The 26,633-nt window shown below is 40.7% G+C and overlaps 2 protein-coding genes across 2 annotated transcripts in view; one reads left to right on the top strand and one right to left on the bottom strand.

The window, feature by feature from the left end:
* Positions 1-5,230: 5,230 nt before the first annotated feature.
* LOC108028906 (chitin deacetylase 1) overlaps positions 5,231-26,633 on the bottom strand; it is a 55,686-nt gene continuing 34,283 nt past the window's right edge. The window contains exons 6-8 of the mRNA XM_017100927.3: positions 14,572-14,791; positions 11,607-11,992; positions 5,231-6,537 (exon numbers count right to left, since the gene is read on the bottom strand). Coding sequence (XP_016956416.1) covers positions 6,213-6,537; positions 11,607-11,992; positions 14,572-14,791 — 931 coding nt within the window. The 3' untranslated portion in view covers positions 5,231-6,212. The remainder of the gene's footprint in view (positions 6,538-11,606; positions 11,993-14,571; positions 14,792-26,633) is intronic.
* On the top strand, positions 22,466-24,020 carry LOC127012502 (uncharacterized). The gene is made up of 2 exons (XM_050890530.1): positions 22,466-22,992; positions 23,140-24,020. Exons 1-2 carry the CDS (start codon positions 22,834-22,836, stop codon positions 23,341-23,343), a joined length of 363 nt encoding a protein of 120 aa, XP_050746487.1. The 5' UTR covers positions 22,466-22,833; the 3' UTR covers positions 23,344-24,020.

Raw genomic sequence — 26,633 nt, 5'->3', positions numbered from 1 at the left:
TCCGATTACAATTTTTCAACTGTCACAGGAAAGCAGCCTACTAAACACTGATCGAATCCTCGCAATGGGGAATGATCAAAAATGACCGAGAAATGAAAATGGGCCTACACCTGGAGCTATGTCCATGTATGGGCTAAAATGAAGGATTCCATGACCGAAGCACTTTGCCACGAAACCCCTATACCCCATTTTAGAACATATATGTAGTAAAATATTTCATTTAGGCTCAACACATTTTTCTTAATAATAACAACAACACAATATTAACATCATTTATTGTAAAAGGTTTTTAGCTGAAATATTATTAGTCCGATCCGGCTAGTTCCGACTTATATACTACCTGCAATAGAAATAAAACTTTTCGGAAAGTTTCAGCCCGATAGCATTAAAACTGAGAGACTAGTTTGCGTAGAAACGGTCGGGCAGACGGACAGATGAACGGACAGACGGACATGGCTAGATCGACTCGTCCAGTGATACTGATCAAGAATATATATACTTTATGGGGTCGGAAACGTCTCCTTCACTGCGTTGCAAGCTTCTGCAAGGGTATAAAAAGAAGGTGAAGATCAATAAACATTAAAAATAGTGTCAATATTATGGCTATTTATTTTACCTGCAAGCTTATGGTTTTAATAACGAAAGGTGTAAACTGGCATCGTTCAAATTTAATATCATTTATTGCTTTCATACAAATTTGTAAAACTTGTTTTAGGCTAAGTAAGTAAGTTCTTAAAGTTTGGTGGCCGACCTACACAATTGTTTCCTTATTTATTTACATATCTCTAAAATTTTTAAAACCATTTAGGAAAGTCATATATCAGTCATATGTCTGATTTTTGGGATACTAGTCCCTGATGTCAGGTTAAGCCCGATGAATCGCGTCATGTCTAAGTTTATTTATTGCGTTGCAAGGGTCTTGGTCTTTGGTCTCCTAGGGGCAGAGTCGAATGAAACGAGTGCGGGCCCTCTGTCAGTTAAACAAATTTGAGCTTTAAAGAAAGAAGTTATACATTTTTTTATTTATATAATATTTTACTTCTTTATTTTATTTATTTATTTACTTACACTTTATTGGAAACTCGTCTCTCGTGCGATTAGTATACCTTTGCTGATGGTATATTGATTTCAGAGGTTTGCAACGCAGTGAAGGAGCCGTTTCCGACCCCATAAAGTATACTCGTATATATTATTGATCAGCGTCACTAGACGAGTTTTAGGAAAGCTACAGCGCGATAGCTTTAAGACTAGTTTGCGTAGAAACGGACGGACAGACGGACATCGACTCGTCTAGTGACGCTGATCATGAATATATATACTTTGTGGTGGTCTTGTACTCATTATTCTATTATTCCGAAAAAGGTGAATAGGTTTGCGTGCTACGACAGAAAACTATTTTTGCGGCAGAATATATGAAAGGTAGTAGTGTTTTACTTTTCAACTAAAATGTCACCCTTTAATTTTTCTCAGTAAATGAATAGGCCTTTAAGGCATATAAAATCTTTTTTTTTGAGCTGTTTGAACCTCTGGCGCACCTAGGCTCCCTAAGAAATGTTGAGCAAAAAGTTAGCATTTTTTTGCTCATACGGACTGGCCTGTGGGCGTATCCCCTTAATTGTCGATATTTCAATACATAGATCTTTAGAGCTTAACAGTGTGGCAGGGTGGAAGGTATTCATAGCACCACTCCACGAAAACCTAAACCACATCTTTAACACGATAGTCGTTTAATTCAGGGTCATAAGGCATAATCGTGCCTACTATCTCCCGTAATCGTGCATTTGAACTATTCTTAATTGTCAGAAAGTATTATTTGACACAACTTTTTTTGCAAGAAATCGAATGCATTCGGTAGCAAAGGAGTCAATCGACGATTTTTCAACACCAATTTATTTACTTTATTGATGTGATTTTCCTTAATAAAAAAATGATTATAATATTTATTTCATTTAGAATGTGGTTGTATATAGCTTAGCTTTATAAAGATTTTCCCATTAATAAGTGTATATCCTAATAAGTGTATATCCTAATAAGTGTATATTTCTAATAAAAATACATTTTATTTAGACCAATTTTTTTAAATAGGTCAGGCAAAAAATTAGTCTTTTAAATAATTTATCAGTTATTCAATTTTTTAAAAATTATATTTAACAGAAATTTCTGTCTCAACCCTTAACAACAAAGCAATTCAGTCAAACTAAAAAAAAGTCCACATGTAATTCGTATCTAAATTTGTTAGCATCTGTTTCAATTAAAATGTTGGTCCACAACTTGGTCAAAAGTTTCTCTGAAAAAATAATGTTGGAAGCAGAAAGTTTGCAACATGGTATCCGGGAGTGGTGACCTAAGCCTCAAATACGGCAATCACACAAAGTGCTCATAAATGCTAACTGACAATCGATAATTGTCAGACATAAATCACGGTGGAGTCAACGGCCCACGTGACGCCATTTGAGTGTTATAGTTGGCACAAAAAGTGTGACCGAGTTCATCGAAAATAGGACGACCACAACCAATTTATCTGATAAACTGCATTTTACATTATTCGGCGGCAGCTAAAAGCAAAGCTTTGCAGCTTTGGCCAGCAGTATAAAAAATATATTCAATACTAAAACAAGAGAAGACACGGAAGACGCTACAATCGAGTGTCTCGACTATCAAATACCCGTTACTCTGTTTAAGAGAGAAAAAGGGAAATGGAGATTTATAAGCAACAAAGCTATACTGTAAAGCGCCACCCACATTATATGGACGAAACGTCTACAGGGCCGCTGTAGCTTTGGGCGGTTAGTAGACGTTTCAGTGGGCGTGGCACTCTGCAGACAAACTTGCGCTGCGCAGAAAGCTCAGAAATCTGGATGCCAAGTCCCACTCTTCTAGCTCTTTTAGTTTCCGAGATCTCGGCTTTCATACGGACGAACGGACTGACGGACATACGGACATGGCTAGATCGACTCGGCTACCGATTGTGATCAACTTGTATCTATTTCACACTTTCCGACGATTCTAGAATACTATTTTACTCCACGAGTTGCGGGTACAAAGAGAAAACGTTATAGATGATTTCATTAGATACTAGGAGTGCGCGAAGGATGGAGATTTGCTTCCAGGAAATCTGTTCTTTTACTATCACACAACAATAGCGCACCTAGCGCATCCTTGCATTGCCTAGCGAGAAGGTGTGACCGATTATTAAACCGATTATTTTATTACATTTGCATTTAATAAACTAGTTTGTACTAAAGGAAAAGTGTGTCCAAACCAGTATTACATATTTTAAATCGGCAAAATAAAACATGTAAATTAATTTTCTTGCAATTAAATGAAAAAATAACTTCTTTAATGTGAGACTTTTATATCGAACTGACAACTACGATAATTATATAGAGTTACCAGAGTTTAAATGGCACCAAAGGACGCGTCCTGGAGAAAATACTCACAACATACCTCTACCCTTGCTTTTCTGTATATTTACCCGTTCAACTTTATTCTGAACGCTTCCAAAACCTATCTGCAAATTGTCCAGATCGAACAATTCATAAGGTAGTTATAATTTGTTTTTTCGATAATATTCGTTAATAACATAACTGATGTGCGTCGATAAAAACAATAGCGCTCAATAAATTTAATTAATCAATCAAAAGGCAGGCTTTTATCAACTTTCAAGAAAGTCTGGAAACAGCCGTAAATTAGGTTTTATGAGTGATGGTTCGGTGTAAATGCCGGATTTTTTGAAAGGTTCTACAGCCACTCTCCCAAAACTGTCGAAGACTTCTTCTAAAACGCCTAAACCTGATTATAACTACGCATTGAATAAAAACCCTTATTCACCCTACAATCCCGAAGCATTTGCCTTTAAATTTTATTTGAAAGCTTTTGAATTTCGGTATCTGCAGCTGTAAAAGCAATGTTTAAAGTTATTCATCCTGCCTTGGACCCGTTCCCATGACTCATTCTAAGTGCGTTTCTCCAACTTTTCCGATCGTATGCTTCGCCATGTATTTGATTTAAGGGAAGTGGAACTTTGGCAGGGTGGAGAAGTTGTGGAAAAGTCCTTACTACACATACGCACATTTCGCAAACTGCCCTAAATTATGATGCGTTTTGTCCCCCAATTTAAGCCACATTTCCGCCCTATGAGCCCTTGCCTTCGCTTCCCTTCTCAGCCACGTTTACTCCCTGTTTAAAGTGTTGGCCCAGCTTAGCCAAGAAACAAACGTACACCTAACTTAATGACAAAGTTTTGCCAAAGCTCCCTCAAACACGCACGTATAGAATGGGCAGGGGGTGTTAGATGGGTAAAAAGAGGGCTGAAATGACCAAAAAGTTGGATGCTCTGCGGAGCTTAATACAAGGTAAACATTTCTTTCTATGCATATGCGAACAGCTCGAACAAGTGCCGCTATGTAAGAGGCCAGGTTCTGTGAGTGTGTTACCACATGGCACGATGGGCTGGTTGGCCAATTTTGTAGGTATAATAAAAACTCAAAAACGATGCGATGTGTAAAAGGCTTTTTCAAATTGAGTTTTCAACAAGGAAGACTATGGTTCGACTATCAGATGCCCGTTACTCAGCTAAGGTAAGCAAAAGGGAGATGGTGATGTAAAGCGTCAAAGGTTTCAATACATACTGTTGAGTGAGCGATATGGGCGTTTCTTGAAGTTTTGGGCGGCGCTGTGCAAGAACCTCAAGAATCAATGTCCCAAAAACTAGCTTGTATAGTTTCCGAGATCTCAGCTTTCATGGACAGTTATACTAGGCTACTGTTCCTGATCATGCGTCTTTGTGGACGGCACACGGCCACAAACAGCCAAAAACTGTGGTGACCACAGTTGTCATGCTAGAAAACCTTTCGATTGACCCTAAAAAAGGTTTGCCACGCCTACTCTACGCCCCCAAACAGCTAAAACGCTTAAAACTGTCTGCCGCCCACATAAAATATACCGAAATAGCAGGTAGGTGGCGCTTTACAATATTCCTTTGCTGCTTATATCTCCATTTTCATTTTGCTCCCTCAAGCTGAGGAACGGGTATCTGATAGTCGAGGCATTCGACTATAGCGTTCTTTCTTGTTTATAACTGCAAGGGTATACAAACTTCGGCTTGCCGAAGTTAATTTCCTTTATTGTTTTTAGTTGTGTACCCCTACTGACATTTTTTTTAATAACCGTATTCATAAATCTAGTCGTACAAAATACATACCACGAAAATAAAAACCATAATAAAATGTTTACAAAAATAATCAATTTATTCAAAACAATATGCGTTTTTTTGTCACTTAAAAACTAAGAAAAATTTGACACAATTTCGCTTAAGAACTACTAGAGAAAAAACTGAGAAAAATAAATGGTAAAGGGAAAGCGATGGAGAGTTCTATATAAAGGCGAAGCTCATTATTGCATCAAATGACGAAAATTCATGAGTAGAAAAAAAAAATTTAAAAAGGCATACAAAAATAGATGAGTGCCTCGACTATCTAATACCTGTTACTTCGTTAACCAATTTCAAAATAAGTACGCTTGTGTATATTCCATTAGCTCGGAAAACACTAATGGTGTGAGCGCCGCAAATATAAATGCATTACATTTTAAATATCAATTAAAACCTATAAATTGTCGTCACCACAGAAACGGAGAATAGTGGGCGTTTCAGCTGACGTGTCAAATTTTTTAGGTAAGTCACTGGGTGCGCAGAAAAAGTCCTGTCGTTCTCAGTACTTGCATTTTCAAAGTGGGGATGTACCATTTTTTTAGTACAAATTTTGGCAAAGCGCTAACATCGAGTGGAAATTGTGAGCATTTGAGGGGGGAATAGATTGATCATAAAATTGGGTCATACACTAATTCTCTGATGAATTGATCATGCAATTTTGTGATGAAATTTAGTTTCCAATTTCCCTAAGTATAATTTTCATTATTAGTCCGAGATTACTGATGAATTGTTTAAAAAATGCTGGCGTAAAGGGGCCTTGTATTACCGCGCCTGATCTGACACCAGAAATTGCTTGTATTTACTTTTCTTTTTTATAGAGCAGAGAGTCCATTTGTCTTTAATAGTATTGCTAAGTATGATGCTTGTTTTGCTCAACCGATTGGTGCTGTACATAATTTTCTCAATTTTATATAGATACCCTTTTACTTTACGAGTAACTGGTATAATATGAGCAATAAAGAGGAATAGGGAGTAGATGGAAAGGCCTTTTTAGTTAGATTCATTCTTCTGTTTCCGCATTGGCGTCACCAGCACGGTGATCGATATAGTTATCCCGACCAGCGATACCCGTGCCGCCTGCATCGCCCAGCCAGGGATAGACATTGGGGCATTCCCGGCAGGTCTCCATATAGCGCGTATCCGTCAGATTTTGTTCGGGGATCTTGAAGGGTAGCGCACACGTTTGCCAGATGTTGCAGGGTTTCGGGGCCACCGACACGCTTTTGTCGCACTTCCACGCCTCGATTTGGTTAATGTCGCGCAGCTCCTTGGGATCCGTCATGTACTGAAGCATCTGGGTGACGGTCAGGATGTAGACGTCAGGCCTGGAGAGTCAAAAGACGAAATGTTAAGTGATTGTTTTTTACATTAACCATAAGAATATTGGGATAGAAGTTCAAAATTCGGTCAAAACATTAATCCAGCTACTAAAATGGCTTAAAATGTACGTGGACGCGATAAAAACTGTTATGTATTTATCTTTATAAAAAAGAGTTTTCCAGGCTTAATTTGGTCTTATGCTCTTAAAGTCCAGTTTTGGGGATCGATTTGACCCTAAATATATCTCAAAAGTTGACTATTTTGTTAAAAAATATAATACATTTTGGAGTTTTGTCGAGAATCGGTTTTCGTGGCATTGGAACGTAACACCCACAGGAAACGTTGTGCGACAGACCAACTGGTAAGCAATAACTAGTAATATCTAACAAAGTTGTATCTAAGAAACAACATCTGAGATTTCAAATAAAAAATACATTTTTATATCCTGCGGCAGAATGCTCTTTTGTGAAAAATGCTTTTATGCAGAAAAACTTCAGCCAAGTGGCAAATTGATCCTTTCGTATCAGCAATTTTTGACACTCAACAGGGTAACATCGACACTTAAATAAGGGCACATTGATTTTTGGTAATACCTTCTACGCATTGTGAGATTGCCCTTGCTTAAAAATATTTTGTTATTTTATAGAACTCATTCTGGAGCTAAACCACTTCACATACATGAGTATATACACTTGTGATGGCCGCAGTGGGCAAAAAATAGTATCGTGGATAGGGAACTAACCAAGTTGACGCAAAAGGAAACTTGCAGCATTCTGTTGAGCTGCGCGGCGGAGTGGTACGAATTTTCAGGCATATCATGAATCCAGTCCAACACTTCAGCACTCCCCCATTATAAATTTCCCGCTCTCCACTTTCCCATTTCCCGTAACCCCAAGGCAGCTCCAGATCCACCTTCGGGTGCAGCTTGAGCCTGGTCCGAACGGCAACGCAATGTTGAAAGTCATTCACACTAATTAAAAACTTCGTACAATTGTGCGAGAAATAGTTTCGCAGCAGCTGCTTTTGCAGTCTCCCCCTGTTTCATCCCCTTTTTATCCACCGAACAGGTCAGATCTTTATAGTTTTTAACTTCTCTCTCAGCTTGCCGTAAGCTGGTGGATGAGGTGTGAAACAGGTGAGCGCAAAAAGTGGGCGGATACGCCGAGATATGTGCCGGAATTCTGTCGAAAATTAAGTTAGAATTTCTTTAGTTTCGAAAATGGCAACACTTAAAAGTTTGAGTTTTTACTGCCATAAAATGTCTGTTATTAAAGGGCTGACACTCGAAGCGATCGCAATTCTGCACATCTAAAAGATTTGCTGAAATAAATGAAGAAAAACATTGAATTTTGTGCCAATTCTCAAAAAATCATTATAATATCTGTAATCCGTCGGAAGGTATGTATTTGCTACAAGTAGTAAGAAGTTTAGTGCTCAGCCCTTTAATGGTAGATATAGACTTTATCAGGATCCCTAGCCGAGATATCAGAAACTAAAAAGGCTAGAGAGTTGCGATTAGGCATACACTTTCTAGGGGTTCTCACACAGCGCTTGTTCGTTTCAGGAAAGTGCCATACTTTCTCTAATGCTCGTAACGCTCTGCCTAGCGCCCACACTTTTGAAGATATTTTAATTACGGCTGTTCTACTACTTGTGCTGCAAAGTATAAATTACTAAGTTTATAGGTGAAAGGTACGTGGTAAGTAGTACCCCTACCGTCCGCTTAGCGGCGTCGTCAGTTAGGTGCCGTGCGAAAGGAAACTCCCCATAATTTTGTTACATCTATTGTAATAAGTTGGGGTATTTTGTTTTTTTGTTTTGCTGATGATAACAAATGCATTTATTGTTGGTACATATGGACATAGGAAACAGTAATAATGGGAAGATCTAGCAATTGGACCATCACCATACGGTCAATCGGGACACTAAGCTAACATAATAACATTCAGAATTTGAAAACAGTGTCCTCACCATTTCGGTCAAGAAAAAAATGTTTTATGAACAGCGTCCACAATTTCAAATAATCTAACCCCATACCGTTCAAACCTAAGAATTTTTCAGTGGTCATTTAATTTTTTTTGGTTTAAAATTGATCTGGTCTCTTTAAACACTTTGGTACTTTGTTTGAGAATTTTTACGCTTGATTGACATTTGAATCCAGTATAAACATTTGCAAAATTGTAAGCTTGATGCGGGAAAAGACTCTGTCTATATAATTAAAACATGGTGTTTTGGTGTTTTGTTGTCCACTGTTTTGATGCTGGAATAAAAATGTTTACGGAAATGTATTGGTTTTACAATATCCGTTCCGCTCAACACCGTCTGTTTTTTCGTCCCACTGAACACAGAGATCTCGGAAACTATAAAAGCTACAAAGTTCAATATAGCATGCCCAAGAAGCACTCACAGCTTTGGGGATAGAATTCAAACTTTATTTAAAATGTATTGTGTTCGTCAAAACCAACTAAGCGATCTAACAGTTTAGAGAAATGTTAACTTAAATTTAAAAGCAAACAGTCAACCAGTTTGACATGGCCACTCTAATACCCTCGAATCACAAATTTGTGGCGACCATTTTTTGAAGACTACTTTCGGTATTAGTGTTATTTAATTTATCAATAACGTGTCAAAGGTAATTAAATCTGACGGAGGACATTTCTCATCAAAGACAGACACCCTACCAGATGGATTGATCATGATTACCCATAGTTCAGCAGAGTTCGAAGCCCGAACTATCAAAAAAGGCGGTTATCGGTATTGAGGTAGCCACGGTGGTTATCAAAATGGCACTCTTAAGGGTCGGATAAGATTAATCATACAATGAAGAATACGCTTGGCACCTATTTAGGATCAAACTGATCCAAAAATGTTATTCTAGGGTGTATGCTCGCTTCGGCTGGCGCCACGCCCACTCAAAGACGCTCGATTTCTTGAAGGCTTGTAAAAGTGTAAATGAAAGGGTATATGAGTAAGGGGTACATCATAGTCGAGGCCGTCGGCTATATCAATTTATCTTGTCTCATGTGGAAGACAACAAGCTTAAGCATTGACGATTCAAAAAGTAGGGTTTTTCTCGAAAATAATGAAATGAAATATCTAAGCTGGAGAGATTGGCAAAGATTAGAGTAATAATTGTTGGCCAACAAAAGAGAAAATTTGCCACATAGTGGCATGCTCGTCCCTCGCGAACAACATTATTGGCTAACTTGTGTTGTTTTTGAGCGCTTTAACAGTGGTTTTAAGTAAGCAGCGACCGCTACTACCGACGTCCAGTCTGGCTTTTTGTTTTTCTCCCACTCAGTCCCACGCTTTCTCCTTTCTCTATATCCCCCTCCTTTTCTTGACCTGCGCTTGCACCGATATTTTTCAAAACGAAACTTTAACAAAATTAAACTTTTCTCATTAAAACGTGCTATTTTTTCTCTCCTTGTCCTTATCCAGGCTTCTGCTCGTATTCCTGCTGATGATTTTTTTAAACGCTGACCGCAGCGTCGCCATTGTAAGCTGGCCAACAGAGCGACGGAAAGGGAGAAAGTATATGGCCCAAAGTGGCGGAATATACGGCCAAAGAATTCCGTCGAGAGTGGTGCATATGGTTGAGTGACTGTCAGCAGAATTGGCAACATGCACAGGACACAAACAAGAGAAGCGAAAAGTCGTGCTATCGACTATCAAATACCCGTTAGTAAGTGCGGCGGATGGAAGGTATGCGGCAAAGCGCCACGTCGCGTCGATTACTTTGCGAAGAAAGACTTAAACTTTTACAAAATCTTTGAAAACATAATAAGCAATCCAATAAACAATATTTCTCTGTGTCTTCAACAAAGGTGTTATTTGCTGAGGGTTTTGGTGGTTCGTGACTACGACTGAGTCGATGCTATCGACTATCAAATACCCGTGGGGAGTGCGGTGGAGGGGATGTATGCAGAAAAGCGCCACCTAGCGTTGAAAGATATTGATGATCAAAATTTAATTTAAACTTTGACAAAACATTCAAAGATATCATTAGCAAGCAATTTTCCTCGGTGTATTCTTCAACGGAGGTGTTGTTTGCGGAGGGTTTTGGGGGGTTTGCGACTACAACTCAACCTGTCGGCGGACGGGCAACATGTGCCGCCGCTTCTACATACAAGCATTTTTTAACAATTGCCAATTTTGCTGCCGCTGCTCCTTCCTGCCTCCGCCCTCTCTGGCCCACTTCGAGCCTGCCTTCTGGCCGCTCCTCATTCCGTCCCCCGGCCTCATCTCGCCCATCTCTTTCGGCTTTTTTAATTGAATATAAAACTTGCCAGCGGCAATCGGAAGTGCACTGCAGGAAACGCCAGCTGCCCATGTGTCTGAGTGCGAGCATAGAAGGAGAGAGCACGAGGTAGAGGCCTGTTCGAAAGTTGGCTTTCAATTATAAAAACACCAACAACAAAAATAAACTATATATGAAGCCAAAACAGAAAAAGCTAAAAGATAAATTTATGAAAAATTGCGAGCAGTTTGTGCATGAAGCAGAATTGCTTAAAACGCCCTCCTCACATAAAAAACATAGGGATTTCTCTTTCCTTGAAAACACAGTTGCTAGCCAAAAAATCAGACCTTAAAACGTGAAAGTATGAGACAAGGAGGGTCGCTGTGGTCGAGTGTCTCGACTATTAGATACCCGTTACTCATCTGACGAACGAACGAAATTTTAGGGGGTTTTCGGTTTGATTTTTTTTAGGATTGTGGTTTGTAGTAGTTGTAGTTTGTATATTTTTATGCTCTCAAGCTAAGCCCAAAATGATCTTCGTTAGAAATCCACGTTGGCAGGCGGAGGGAATGACGGACAAGCTAGAGCGACTTGGCTAGTGATCCTGATATAATATACTTTTTATACTTTAGGGGTCGAAAAGAAGCACAACACACCCCTTTACTCTACAAATGCAAGTATAATAATTTTAACGCGACACAAGTTTACTGCAGTGCAGTTTATTGGCCTAAAGAACCAATTTTAGATAAACATTTCGCACGTTTTGAATTTTATTATTTTTAATACTCCAACAGCCCGGCCTACCAAACCATATAATCAAACGCAGATACTTACAGTTCGAGGGCCCAGTCGATGAACTTGTGCAGACCGTTCTCCAGCGGCTTGGTCTGGAACCAGTTGGTGTGGAAGGGCATCATGTAGGGCGCCTTGTTCTGTTCGTAGTAGCGCGAGAAGTCCTCCTGCAGCCACTGGAGCACCTCCTCCTCGTCGAGGTTGTGCAGGACGCACTGGTCCAGGTAGGGACAGTGGCCTCCCTCGTATCCTTCCACGTAGTGGGTGTTGAGGGGCACCTCCCAGACGCCGGGGAAGGTGCGCGACGGACATGTGCCGCTCTTGCACTCGTGGGAGATCTTGTAGTCGAGGGTGTACGGCCACACTGGCACTGCCACCGGCGGAACGGTGATCGAACTGTCGTAGATGTACCCGAAGTCCTCCAGAACCTGTTGGCGAAAATGTAATTAAAGTTAATCTCTTACTTAAAAACCTAAAAGCGTTCCTTTTGAGAAGCTTGTAGGCTTAACTTCGTTATTTGTGATCATATCCCTTGAGTTTTTAATTATCTTAGGCATAGGAATTCGACAAGATGTCAGTCCTGTCATGACATGTCTTGTCAACAAGGAGTCAGTAGGTTGAAAAAATTCTCCGAGCGCGGATCCACTCTGGTGAAAAATGATAGGACTTGTGGTGTTTAAAAAGTGTGCAGCAAACAATTGTCTCGAAAATCCCCCTCTAGTCGTGGTATCCAAACCTACGAAATATTATTAAAGTTGTAATGTGTAATGGTATAATCACCAAGTGCACTATCCAATAAAACTTCCCCCTCGTACATTGCGAACTTGTCGTCCCTAAAATTAAAAACGGTGTAACTTACATTGCCTATTACTTATGTATAACTGTGCGAACTTCGCCTTGCCGAAGTCAGCTTTCTTTCGTGTGAAACACAAAGCGATGCGCCGTCATGTCGCACACACCCGTTATTTGCATAAAAAGATTTGCCACAGATATGATTTAAAATGCGTGAATGTGCCAACGAGTCTGATCGAGATTTCGGGGCGAAGGGAATGGTGTCGCATAATGGGGCCCTTGAACCGTTTCGTACGTAAATGTGTTGTGACATTGATGTCAGTCCTGTCATGACATGTCTTGTCAAGTCCTGTCAACCAGAAACTTTCGCTGTAGTCGCAGCTCACACATACTGTGTTTATGCGATGCCGAATTCAACCTTTAATTTTACGATTTCAGCCGATTCGTGTCTGCTTAGGTATCACGATTTCTTGAAAGCGCGATATGGAAATAACCCCTGTTTATACGACTCATATGTGACGTGATTTGCTTTCAGTAGAGATGCCAGACGTGAAAAATTTGGTATTTTAGTCTGGTCACAGTTTTACAAAATGTAAACAAACCAAACAACGCGATGGATAAACTAAAATTATTCAAATTCAAATAAGAATTGAAAAATTAATTTTCAAAGCTACTGAGTGGAGGCACAGAAGGTCGATGGGTTCATTAAAAGCAGCGTTGCCACCTGGTCTGCTTAGCGTTAAGTTGGTTGCGCACGACAAAATCACGTTTTCAGGCTGAAATCATAGTAAACTTTCGTGTGTTGCCGAATTCACGAAATGGCGTTTATACACACACGAATCGGTTGAAAGCGTGAAATGATAGCGTGAATTTGGCATCGTATAAACACAGTAATAGTAACACATAAGTTCATGTATTTGCTTTGCGATGCTTAAAATAGAAAATAGACTCAAATTTATTGCCGATACCAGGAAACAGCCAATACTCGTAGATTTTACCTCTTTCTCTGTCGGATGGATGTCGGTTTTCCCGATATTTTCTCTTCTTACTAATACCCCCAAACTGTATACTAACTAAAACTTAGTACTAACTTTTTATACCCTTCCAGAGGGTATAATGATTTCAGTCAGAAGTTTGCAACGCAGTGAAGGAAACGTTTCCGACCCCATAAAGTATATATGTTCTTGATCAGTGTCGATCTAGCCATGTCCGTCTGTCCGTCCATTTTTACGCAAACTAGTCTCTCAGTTTTAAAGCTATCGGGCTGAGACTTTTCCACAGTCTTCTTTCTATAGCAGATATTATATAAGTCGGAACCAGCCGTATCGGACAATTATATCTTATCAGGCAAAAATTAAAAAAAAAATTCGACATATTATCTTATAATATTGGGAATATAAATTTTTATATTTTTAAGAACTTCGAATTCAACTTAATAAAAATATTGGTTTTTGTATAACTGCAAGGATGTACAAACTTAGGCTTGCCGAAGTTAACTTCCTTTCTTGTTTTTTTTCTAATATCACTGAAGTCAGCAACATCCTTAAAAATTTCACATGGTGTTACTAAAGTTTATTATTTTTATACAAACTTCGGCTTGCCGAATCTAACTTCCTTTCTTGTTTGTAGTATTATTAATCGTTAAGACTGTTTTTTTTTTGTCTTTAGGATCTTAATTGCTCAAAATCAAAATACTCCAAAAGCTTGTATTCAAAGTTAAATGTATTACAGTTAATACCTGTATTACAGTTAATAGCTGGCTACCTCTGACTGCCCAAGCAGCAACCTTAAACTTAAGGCCGCGATTATCTCGGAATAGCTTATTCAGGTCAAAGCCTTAGTTGCAGTTGCTTCTACTTCTCTAGTTCTAAACAAATATTGTTATAGTTATTGAAGTATGATATGATTTCTTGATAATAGGCATTTCCGTGCTCGCTAAATGTTATAAAGTATAACCCTCGGCGACAAGATAGTGTCCAGCCCCTTAAACTCCATTATCTTCGAACCATCCGCTGCTTGGACAAAAACTGAGCCTTTAGTGGCTTTAGGTTAATAAGGTTCTGTCTCTGGATCTCTGGATTTCTTGTACGATCTCCCTGGTTTAATAAAAACATGTCTCATGTGACACCTGAATGACACCTGATGGTCCCATTGCTTACACTTCCTTTGTGCAGGGCCCCGCCACTGCTGTCCACCTCCAAGACCAAGAACTCACCTTGTACTGGGTGTTGCGGCCAGGCTTGAGGAAGGGGGCTCGCATGCCGACCACTTCAGGGACGGACACATTGGCGAAGTGCCGCAGGATCTCCCGCATGCCAATCATCTCGCCCACCCACTCCTCGTAGCCCTTATCCTGCAGCCCCTGCTGCTGCGAGATGCTCTCCGTGCCGATTTCGTGGCCGTAGTATCCCAGGTGCTGGATCTGCTGGTAGTTGCTGCAAGTGCGGGTTGGAGAAGATCAAGAGTCAGTACGGGATTAATTGTCCCTAATTGGATGCAATCAACCCTTTGCGGGCTTCCTGTTGGTTTTCGATTTTTCTTAAGTTTCTTGACAATGGAAAGGTGAGCTATTAGGTAGGTAATCGTAGCTGTAACTGCATAATCAGCTGCCATTTGTGTTATCCTGGGCGAGTTAGATCTGTATCTGGCTGCAAAATAACAACATAAACCGTCCTAATTGCTGTTGAAAATCAGGAAAAGTTTCCATTTTTTGACTATAAACTCCAAAGTAACCAGTTCGAGTAGTCCATCCCCATCTCCAAGTGCTGGCAAATCATTTTCACACTTGTTGGTTTAATAGAAAGAGCAGCACACTCACATCCCAACAAGTGAACAGTTGAAGCGGACTGACGAAGATGAGCATAAAATCCCTCACACTACTGGTTTTTGGCAATTAGAACAATTTTCAAACATCCAAGCTGAGTTGGCATGGGAAGCAACACTTGGGGAGGTGACGGAGAACCCTCGAATGGCAAATGCCCTAAGATACACAAATGGACGGAAACAAATGTCTAGATACGAGAAGACTCCATTCCAGCCCAGTTATGCGTAGTTCTTTATCAGTAGTGCCTCTTGAATGTGACAAATATCCATCTGCCTTTACTGGGAGATACACACAAAACGGGCATTAAATGTAATTCGAATATACGAGTATGTGAACCAAATATATTTAATATCTTCGTTATTTACACACTGCAAAAACAAAAGATTCGTGCCGCCAAAAGCTTTCGAAAGTATGCATCGCCGATTGCAAAAGTAGCAAATACATGTGCGAAATTTATTTACCCGAGGGGTGCCAGAAGGAAGGGTTGGTTGTTTCAAAAGTGGGCTGGCAGGGCGAAGCTCGAGGAAGCTGCTAACGAATAATGCATAGTTTTTGCTGCTTGCAAAGCACAAATAGTAAGGCAGAGCTCAGAGCGGCGGGCAGAAATAATATAAATAAAAACGAAGTAAAATTATGAATGTATTCAGCTGTTTTTTCATTGTCTTTTCATTTTCCGTTGGCCCTCTTTTCCCTTTGCCGGCTAACTCGATTCGTGCCACAGCAGCAACAGTAAGCAAGAATGTTGCCCGAGTGTATGTATTTATTAAACATTTCACTGGCAGAGCCTTCCTCGCCCAGTGTGCATGTGTGCGCCCGAAAATAGTTTGCAATGAAATTACGCCCCAAAGTCAAACTTTTGGGCCAAACAGGCCCGGCCAGCCCCTGTGCCCGTTGAGGAACGAAACGAGCAGTGAAAATCGGAGTGAGTGGCATGGGTTTGTGTTGCCTTTTTGCGCACGACAGAAAGTAAAAAACTAGCATAAGAATTAAAAATGTGTGGGTAATTGCTTTTAAATTAGCTCTAGTAATAATTATTATGCCGCATAAGAGTAGTTGTATTTGTTCGAGTCATACCTCTAATCCATCTTTTCGACTGAAAAAGCAATGCCGACTATTTTTTAAATGCTTGCACTAATTTTCCCATGTGGCGTTGCAGCTCTGACGGCTGCAGTACTGATGACGCACTTGATGCGCCGGAGGCATCGCAGCCACGCCCATTGCTGGGGCTGCATCCCCCCTTAATTCATCCTGCCACCGCCCCTGCCCTCCTGTGGCCCCTGCTGCACTTCCAAACAATAGCGCACGGGCATAAAACTATCTGACATCGTCAAAAAGTTCATGCAAAAATGTGGAAATGTGAAAAGTTGTTGAAAAGCCTGGGCCTTAGGACGTGTGGGCGGGGGCGTGGGCGCATCCTTCGGTGCGTATGTGTGGGGTAGATTTATTGCATGACATTTCAATTGTTAGACAAACAGCTGGACGAAGAACTAGAAGCCGGCGGAGGGGCCACGGCACTTGAAGCCAAGGCCAAATGCGGAAAACGGAGGAAAGTATGCAAAAAGCCCGGAGACCTAACGAAACCCGAATATAGCCAAGTGCCCTGGCAAACAGTGTTGCCAGCCTTGTGACACAACAGGGTTGTCGATGGCGACGCGTGGAGGGATTCGACAGAAAGTGTGACAGCAGGCTCAGTGTGTTTGGGCCACGCGGGGACTTTTCCTATTTTCCCTTAGAATTTTAAATATATTAATAGGAGACAGCTTTTAAGTCGACTTCAGATTTTCTAGGATGACCAAGTAAACTGTAAAAAGTGCTTGTAGTTGCATGCTTAAAATTTTCCTGAAGGAAAATCTGTTGTCCATACAACAAACAATACTTCATTGTACTCTACTGTAAGTATCTATCAAATATTTGGCAGTCCCCCAGTTCCCAGCTGAATATACTTTCTTTGTGAGCATTTCATGGTAACCTTGACACTTCAAAAATTACACAGACCCTCTCGAAAGAGCCCACCAATGCACCGTAGGCTGCATGACCACTTCTTGCGGCAACACTTAACAGATAAAAATGTATCTAATAAACTTGAAGAACGCTTTTTTTGGGTAAGCATACTCTTGAAGAGAATATTATAAAATCATCAAACAAATTCCTTCAGATTTGTAATTCTTTACCAATTGTTTAAGGTATCGTAATTTAATTATACTAGCCAAATAGTCGGGAATTTGAAAGTTGGACTTTTAGCATAGACTTAAAGTCAAACAACTATGTTACCTAAAATTTTATTAATTTTAGAAAAAATGAAATTTCCTACAACACAACATTAATATAACATTAGGACCACTCTGATCATTAAACATCTTTTTATTAAAATCCATGGCTGCGTTCAGCAGAACAATGTGGTATCTGACTACGGATGTGTGTTTACCCGAAAAAAATCCATTACGAAATTTAAATGTTTTATAAATTGGTCCTGAAGCTAGCTCTTGGCAATCACTATATAAACAAATACACAAATGCAATTGTAACACATTTACCCCATTTCTTTGTTTTCTTTAAAAATGTTTTGATTAAGTTGTATCAATATTTTTATATTGTGCATACAAAATTATGAAAAGTTTAGATCATGCATGAACTAAATAATTAAAACGGGACTAAAAGATCATTTTTAGGTCATGCACTGCCAAACAATTTCAATTTTTGTCTCACCTTTTGGGTCTAATATTTTTGGTCATTATAGACTTTTCTGTCAGATATACTACTAAATAAAATTTGGACCTAAAAAACTATTAAAGAACAATTATATTTTAATATTCTGAAATGAGCTGAGAGCAACCGTATTATTGCAAAATTGGATATTTTAAGCAGTCGATTTGTTATAAATTTGCATATCAGCGGTCTGAATTGATTCCATGCTTTTACTATTTTCTGGAACGAACATGTGTGTTTCGTAGCAAACGTTGTTAAATATTGAAAGCTCAAGGAATTTTTTAGGTATGAAATATGGTGGTACCCCGAACAGAAAAATCTAGGCAATAAAAGTCCAACCTTTTAGGCCTCTAGTGATCTAAAATTATATGTCATGGAATCCCACGAAAAAAATTCCATCAGTGATCAGGCATCATGTTCTGTTGAACATTATAAACATATCTAGCAGATCCTTTAAAAATTCTTGTGTTTTTACAGCCGATTTCGAAAAAGTTTGTGCCTCTGCTAAAAGTTAGATGTTATCCTTGCCTATTGACGTCATCAGATCATCAGTTTCCACATCATATAGGTAAATTGCTTTTTGCCATGAAAACTGGTGACCCAGCCTATAGTGCGAGGGCTTCGGATGACGGAATATGAGAAGCAGGAAGAGAAGGCCAGAAGGAGGTGGACAACGGGCGGAGGTGACAAATGTCAGCAGCAATTAACAGAACCACCGAGGCAAGGCAAAAATAGTCAAATGACGCCGCAAAGAAAAACTGACAAACAAGGCTAAGTGGCCGGGCTGGGGTGGGAGGTCCTTTCAAGGGGACCAAGTCTGTGGTGGAAGTGCATCACATTCAGTAACATTTGATGAATTTCCTTTGGCCTTGTCGAGAGCGGCCGAGTACAAACTGCAGCCATTGTTTATGCCAGGGGTGCACGAAACTGCCTCGTGGCCACGCATCTGCAAAGGCACTTGAAAGAAAATCACACGACGCGTGTAGCGACTCAGGGAAGAGATTTAAGCAATTTGCATTTTATGACTAACGATGATAATAGCTCGTGCAACTATAGTTGGTTTGGGCCGCTTGTATCTGGAGGGGTCAGCGCTACGAGGAAGAATCGGCGCGTGTCCAAAGAGTTTACGCCATTGACCTACCTGGAAAGCTAATTGAAAATCACTCCAACCCACCCATTCGATATTCGGTTCCCCACAACTTTTAGTGCCTAAATTAATTTAAATAAGGGAAGTGATATGGTCGACGCCCTCGACAGATACCCCGTTGCGCACCACACAAAAGCGCCACCTAGGATGCATTCCAATCGACCGCTTACAAGCTAGGTGGCGTGTAACTGCACGAGTATATCTCCATCCCTCTCGCACGCTATAGAACTTGCCTAGTATTTATTATTATTTGGTGTAACTTTTTAATGAGTGATCCGATTTGAGTAGTTTTTGGACATGTATGAATGCTGATTGAATGTTAAAATGTTTACAAAGCGTTCATACATCGACTCGGATAACGATCCCGATCAAAAATATATGTGTACATATACTCTAAGAGTGCTCTACGAGGAACGGGTATACAAATGTCATCGCATGTTGAATTTCCCATCGAGGATGAACTTAAGTTGCACCTTCCCCAAGCCACTGTTCGAACTTAGCATGAGCCAACAGGTTCAATTTGCATTTAAAAAGGTAGAAACACATGTAATCTGAACGATTAGAAACTGTAGGACTACGCACACATTTACATACGTGGGAGGACGGTGGAAAGTCTCAAGCCAAAAGTAGGAGGAGAAGTGTTTTTTCTTGTAATTGAATTGAGAGATTTGTCAGGTCGATTTAAATTAAAATAAGTAACCTAGGAAGGGGAAGCACGAGTAAATTGATTTAAAGGTCTCTCAGATAACTACCTCAACTAGAAAATAAGCAGTAGGCGGTATAAATTCTTTTAATGAAAAAAACACTGAAATGAACATACGCTGCGTAGACGTGATTTCCGATATAGAATATATATAGAAAATATCTATCAAATGCCTTATCTTCAGTTCTAATGGTCTGATTGGTGCGACTTTATGTTTAAGTATTCATAAAATAATTACTATGGAAATGCAGGCAAAAGTTTATATAATCACTTAACGCAATGCAAATTTGTTATGCCGCAGAAAGATTCAAAGAAAAAATATCAGATCTACATTAATACAAGCACAGATAAAAAAGATGATTTAAAAGGCCAAAAATGAATTAGAAATTGAATAAAATTGGCATGGAGCTAAGTCCTGACATGGTCTAAAACTAAAATCGTTAGGAAAATATTTAAGTTGTTTCCAAAATCTTTTGACTTGCCCTAGCCCATGGCACCCTAAACATGTTCGAGAACAATTCAAAGCTTGCCATATTTCATAACTTAAATTTACACGAAATGCACTTAGTAGATTTTAAAGCAATAACGAAATAACCAGAAAATAGTAATACTATTTTTAAGGTAGCGCTTCGGCGCGTGCGCGGGAGACATGGGATTAATTTCAACCGTAGAAAAAATGGATTGTTATTTTTTTAGCAAGATTAAATATTGACCTCTTCGAAAACAAAATATCCAGAATTTAAAATAATCAATTTGTCTTACTATCAAGAGTAAGCAATTAAATTTCCTTTTGAAATTTTATGAGGTATACAAAAGGGATAAAATTTCAAATTTTACACTTATATATGAAGGTACCTCCTCTTTTTTTTAATGGTACAATTAATATTATTATAGCCGAATATTAGATCCAACGACAACATCTGACAGATTTTTAATTAGGAGGGTTTTAGCAGTCAATTATTATTAGGCAGAATGCAATAACTTTAAGGCCTACGTGACCTAAAATATTGGCACTCCAAATGTAAATACTGACTTGGGAGTGTCTGAAATCACACACCTTTTTTACGTTGGAGGGACCCAACTGCCACTAAAACTAGCTTACTCACCTAGCGATCAATTCCTTAATTCAAGTGATTTATTATTTCAATTTTAATGCCTCATATACAGCCGTTAACCCACCCGTGCAACTGCATTTCTCGGCCCACACGTGTTTTTCTTCAATCTGTGCCCGCCTCAAAGTCGAGCAATTTCTTTTAATGTGCTTTTAAAAGCCAAATCTACAGGTTCCCTTGGCCATGGCTCTCGGTCCATGGACATTTTTTCGTAGCAATTAGATTTCTGTTGTTTTTCCTACGCCCAGCACCAAAAACTAACTTCATTTGCATGGCGAACATCTTGTGCCTGTGCGGGGTGTGTGTGTTTAACATGAGTGTGTGTCACGAGCATGGCTAACGAGCTAGCCTGACTTCGGTAAAGGCATAAAAACAATAAGATCTCCCCTTTCGCCACGATTTCAATAAAGCTCTTCGACAGCGCTCTACACACTCATAAAAAAAATTACCAAGGAGAAAGGAGAGTAAAAACAGACAAAGCCAAACAGGGAAGCTGAGAAAAAGAAAGCAGAATGCTAAATGCAGAAAGGGAAAATCTGTAAAAATGGGGGCGACTCTGTTCGCATGGAAAAATTTATGGCTGGCTTGCTGACTTCCTGCCCTTCCCATCCCCTCCCATCGCTGCCTCCTCCTCTCGTGATCATCGTTATTATCAACACCAGTTAAGCAATAACAGTTGAAAACCCAGGGTACAAAATGGGCAAAGTTAGTGGGTGGCCTTAGTGATTACAAGAGCGAACTAATAAAAACAGACAGCCAAACACATGGGGGAAAATGGAAAGTACCACTCCACACCCTGCCATCACAAACACACACACGAAATCCCTGAAAAATCCAGCACAGGGAACTCTAGAAATGAAATAATGATTGACGAAGTATCATATTATGTTATATATAATTTATTTGATGAAAAGTGTGTTTAGACAATTAGGTATTAAGATCACTGCCTGAGTCGATCTAGCCATGTCTGCCTGTTTGACTGATAGATTTAATAGATGTTTCAAAAGCTTAAAGGGGTGCGATATCGTTTATCCATAGCCATCCGCGTGCTAAAATGTCAGATCTGTCAAACCGGAAATTCATAAAAAGTTTTTCGCCGTCAGGTGGCGCCAGTTTCCGGCAAAAATTTCAAGTACAGCTTTTTGATGCAAGCTAGTGACATTGATTTTGACAAAACCTGGATGAGGGCGCACAATAAAATGTTTCATTTACTTAGGTACTTCCCAATACGAGTGCAGCGAAAATGCCGAAAAAGAACCTAGCGAGGTTCTACTGCCGCTGGTGAAAAGCAAAACCGAGCAGAGTGGAGCAAGGTCTAGTGCACATGGAGTGCACTTTGCGTATACACAAAGATGCAGATATGCATGTGTGCCTTCATCAACAAAACTTTGCAAAGAAAAAGGGAATTAACCGATACTCAGTCCAGTTTTATATGTGTTTTTCGAGCCTTTATTAGAGCCAGTCAAACTATTCCATCGATTATTTCTGATACGGACTCAAAGAAGCGCTACGAATGCTGTTTAAATTGTTGGTTAGGTTTGCCGACCTTCTTTCAGATAGCATTCCGTTTTTAACAAAGCAAACCTTGTTTGTTTTTATAAAGATTAAAACGTGTATTTTAAAATATCTTTTATTCCGGTGTGGGAGCCCTTTCCGCCAGCCTTTCCCCAGACCCGGGCCACGCCCATCTGCAAGCCCTGGAGATCCGGCCGAAAGTTAATGTACCCCAACAGCCTCCGAGGCGAATAAAGTACACGGACAGACGCGCACACGTGCACGTGTGTACGGACGGGCAGGACTCGTGCAGCCACCCACTCGCCGGGAAGGCACCTGCAAGAGCTGTTAAAGTGTCATTGGGTTGTTGTCATAGTCATTGTCAACGTTGTCGTTATCTTTATTTCACATCAACGACATAGTCATCATCATCATCATCGTCATCGTCATCGTCATCGTCGTCGTCATCGCCGTTCGTTGGAATCTCTCGGATGCAGTCTGCCACTGCCGCTGTCCGAGCCGTTTGCCCATCTAGCTATTTTTTGGAGGGACTCAGGGATTTTCCAACCGCATTTTCATTATTTTTAGAAAGGGGTGTAACGTTCTTTGAGAACAATTCAATATTTTACAATGCAATTCAGAAGAGAATGGTGAGTATTTTTGTTTAAACTCTCAATTAAACCGAAGATGTGCTGTATTTAGATACGTATCTGAGAGGGAAAAGATATAGTCAGGCAGGCCATGCCGACTTCCACTTAGAGTCAGAGACTTTAAATTAATACACGCTTCCCTCGTAGCACTGGACAGCACTGGGAGCGAGTGTCGGAGCTCCTGACCAGGACCCTGCGCCCCTGAACCCCTTCCAAGGCCCTAACCGAAACGTTCCAGGAGTTGGTCCAAGGCTCATCATCATTGTCGACAACAGCATTGCCGACAACAAACAACAATGCCGGCAACAACAGGAACAACAACGGGCCGCCCTCATCAACAATTTGCAGTAAGAAAAACAGGAAAAGCGACCACACACACACGGACATGTCACCCACAGACCAACACACACCGATACAGAAGCCATTAGCCGGCGAACAGCATCTACATATTAACGTTACGGATATTTTCCTACCAAATTGCAAACACGGAGAGAACGTTCGTTGCACAGCTCAGTGATCTAAACCAATTGCCGGCACCAAAGAACCGGGGTCCGAGGCGGGCGGCGGCATGGCAAGGGAGGGAAAGACGGGACTCGGATGCCCACTTCATTGCATTTGCCGGAAATCTCAGGCGCAGAGTGTGCGAATGCACGGAGGCCAAGGAAATAAGATTAATTGGAGCTTCTGAAATGGATTTTAATTGTTATTTAATAAGGAATACTGTGAATTCCCCGTGGGACAAAAGGCAACGACAGGCTCAAGATTTTGGCAAGCCTAATGCAATTATTAGCCCAGAGGTGAGAAGGGAGAACGAGCATGGGACCATATGGACTTAAATTGGAGAGGTTTTTCTTGGTATAATTATACTGGTCAGGAATAATTTGTCTCTATAGTGGAAACTTTACACGTACTCTTCCCTAATGCAACATACGAATAAGGAAACAGGAAGAGCTATTTAAACCGATTTCAGTTTGTACTAGAAACAGATTTCCAAAAATAATATCTTACTATTTTTAATATTTTTCGAGATCTCTTCATACGGACAGATGTAAACGGAAGCGTTTCCTTCCACCTGTAACATCATTGTCGACGAATACAATACACCCTCTTTCTCCATGAGTAACGGGCCATTAAGTAAACACTCTTTTCCCTAAACTAATTGACCTCGCTTAAGTTTCGGTATGGATACATTTTATCTTCAAACCGTTGCAGACGGTATTCTAAAGTATGTGATCAGCATCACTGGACAAGTCGATCTAAACATATCCGTCTGCCTGTCTCTTCGTTTCTACGCAAACTAGTCTCTTAGTAGAAAAATATTGTTTAGAAACTGTAAGCCATATTAACGTTTTCGCTTTTTGAAATATCATTGTTTTAACATTCAAAATGTCGAATGAAATTTAAAAAAATAAAAAACTGTAAGATGCCTAGCGCTCATTATTTATAGTTCGCAGAACTACCGCTAGGGACGCTTTGGCAATCCGCGTTACTCATCTTTTATCGTATTCTCCATGCTCAGAGAATCGCCGAAGGACGTTCCCTTTCGGTGGCTGCTTGTTAAGCTGTGCACTTCCTTAAATATCCTTGTTGGCTCAGCTACTTTACAGATTCTCACCATCAATTTCTACCCGATCCCGAAATGCTGAGACCTTTCGAGTCGCTTTCTTTATTTGAAAGCCGGCACTACGTGAGCCAGCGATGCGCTGAGGCTTCAAATGAAATAGCCACAGTTAAAGCAAATTAAAGGACCCCCGAGCCTCGCCTCGATTGAGTTTCGCTGCGTTTTTTATGGCAACTTAAAACTTGTAAACCTCGCCAGACAGCTGCTCAGAAGTTGTTCAGGTCATTTAGAAAGTTTAAAGCTAAAGATGTCGGGCTCGCCGTTGTGCCTTGGGTGGCCTTCTCGTTGTTTTAGACTTTTCGTATTGCTGTTGATGTTTTTGCTGCTGGCATCATGGGCAGGGCCACGTCAACATTAGCATCAAAGTCAGGCGAAACCGCTGCCGCTAGGCATAGGAAATTTCCCCAGCAGCTGGAAAAGTCAAGGTGCAAGTTACGCCACTTAAAAAATGTAGAGTTTGTCACAGTGGGTCGGAGCTGGAGCGAACCGGAAACAGAAACTTGAGAGGCAGGATGGGTTCATCGGCGATGGATCAAAGGCTTTTTGTAACGTGATGTTCTAGTTACTAATTCTATAGAAATAATTAATCATAAATAGCACTAAATCATTTTAGTGCTATTAATGTAACGAACCTGGCGGTTTCCCTGCAGGCGGCACAAAACAGTGTAGAAGAAGGATCCCCCTTTCGCCACTTCAAGATGGGAGACTGCCCCACTTCGACGCTCTTGCACCTCGACACAATATGGTCACCGCCGAGGGCGGGGCTGCAAATGAGCGCGGCAGCTCGGTTAGAGGTTGGATGAGCAGCCGCCACTCGATGCTATTAATATTAAGGCGGCGAAACGGGACCGGAATGAAAATGAAAGGCGAACTTTTCACGAAAATGTGCGTGTGGCAGGCGGGACACCGAAACTGCTGGATGCCACCGGGATGCCGAGCGGATTTCGGCCAGTCCCACAGCGAGGGCTAAGGTGTTGATTACGCGTGTCAAAGTTCACTTCGGCGATTGCCAACGGCCTCGACAGCCTGTACTTCGCATGTGCGTGTGGTGGGCTGGTCGGTGAGGCGGACGAGGCAAACAATTGGCGAAATGCAATATCAAAGAGCACATCGACTCAGGCGCTCGAAAGGCAATTATTTGCCTTCGCCCAACTTGTCTGTGCACTGAGAGAACGAGTTATGCTGGGCCTAGAAGTACAACATTCAACGCATTTTCCAGATACCTAATGCTCTTGAGAGCGTCTGCCTTGTGTGCGAAACTGAAAATCTAATGTCCCACCCGCCAATCACTAAGGCCACCGGAAATTTGCCAAGTGCGATAGGAGAGGGAGGCGAGCAGCTCGAATCTGGCCAATGTCTTGGCGAAGTTGGGCCTGCGGCTGGATCTTGTGTTTTATTGATTCTATTATAAATGCCACTTAATCGATATGTGGCAGCAGGCAGTGGGGATGGGGCTACGACGGCATTAAATATGCAGCAGGGAAATGCCTTTGCTTGGCCGTACATGGCCACACAAAGCAGTTAATGGATTTGATTTCGATGCCAATGCATTCGGCAGTTAATGGAACACTCAGTCAAACGCCCTGAGTGCCAGACCGAAAAACTAACCAAACATCCCTTGGCAACTCAACACGGCAGCATATGTGGTTTTGTGTCTTCAATAATATTCTAATATTATTTCGCCGCAAGTGTTGGCTAGAATAGGCGTTTTCATACTTCAGAAACGTGCATAAGGGTTGTCATTTTGGAATTTACCTAAGCTATTTTTTATGCCTGGCAGTATTTATCATTTTATTTCGCGCAATGAATGGCTTTCGACAATAATTCTTCTGGAGAATTTTAGCTTTAACCGGCGGCCACGCCCTGCGTGTCCAAGCACTTGACTACCTTTTCCCGCCTTCCCTGTCAGATTTCTCGGCAGTGCTCCAAGATGAGAGGGAAAACGATTTAAAATAAATAATTATATAGTTAAACCAGCTGCTGCTGGAAGTTGGCTGGGTGGCTGCCAGGTGGCCACGCC

The sequence above is a fragment of the Drosophila biarmipes genome, chromosome X, assembly GCF_025231255.1.
Source record: "Drosophila biarmipes strain raj3 chromosome X, RU_DBia_V1.1, whole genome shotgun sequence".
Lineage (NCBI taxonomy): Eukaryota > Metazoa > Arthropoda > Insecta > Diptera > Drosophilidae > Drosophila > Drosophila biarmipes.
The sequence above is the reverse complement of the archived record's forward strand: the minus strand, read 5'-3'. Positions and strand labels throughout refer to the sequence as shown.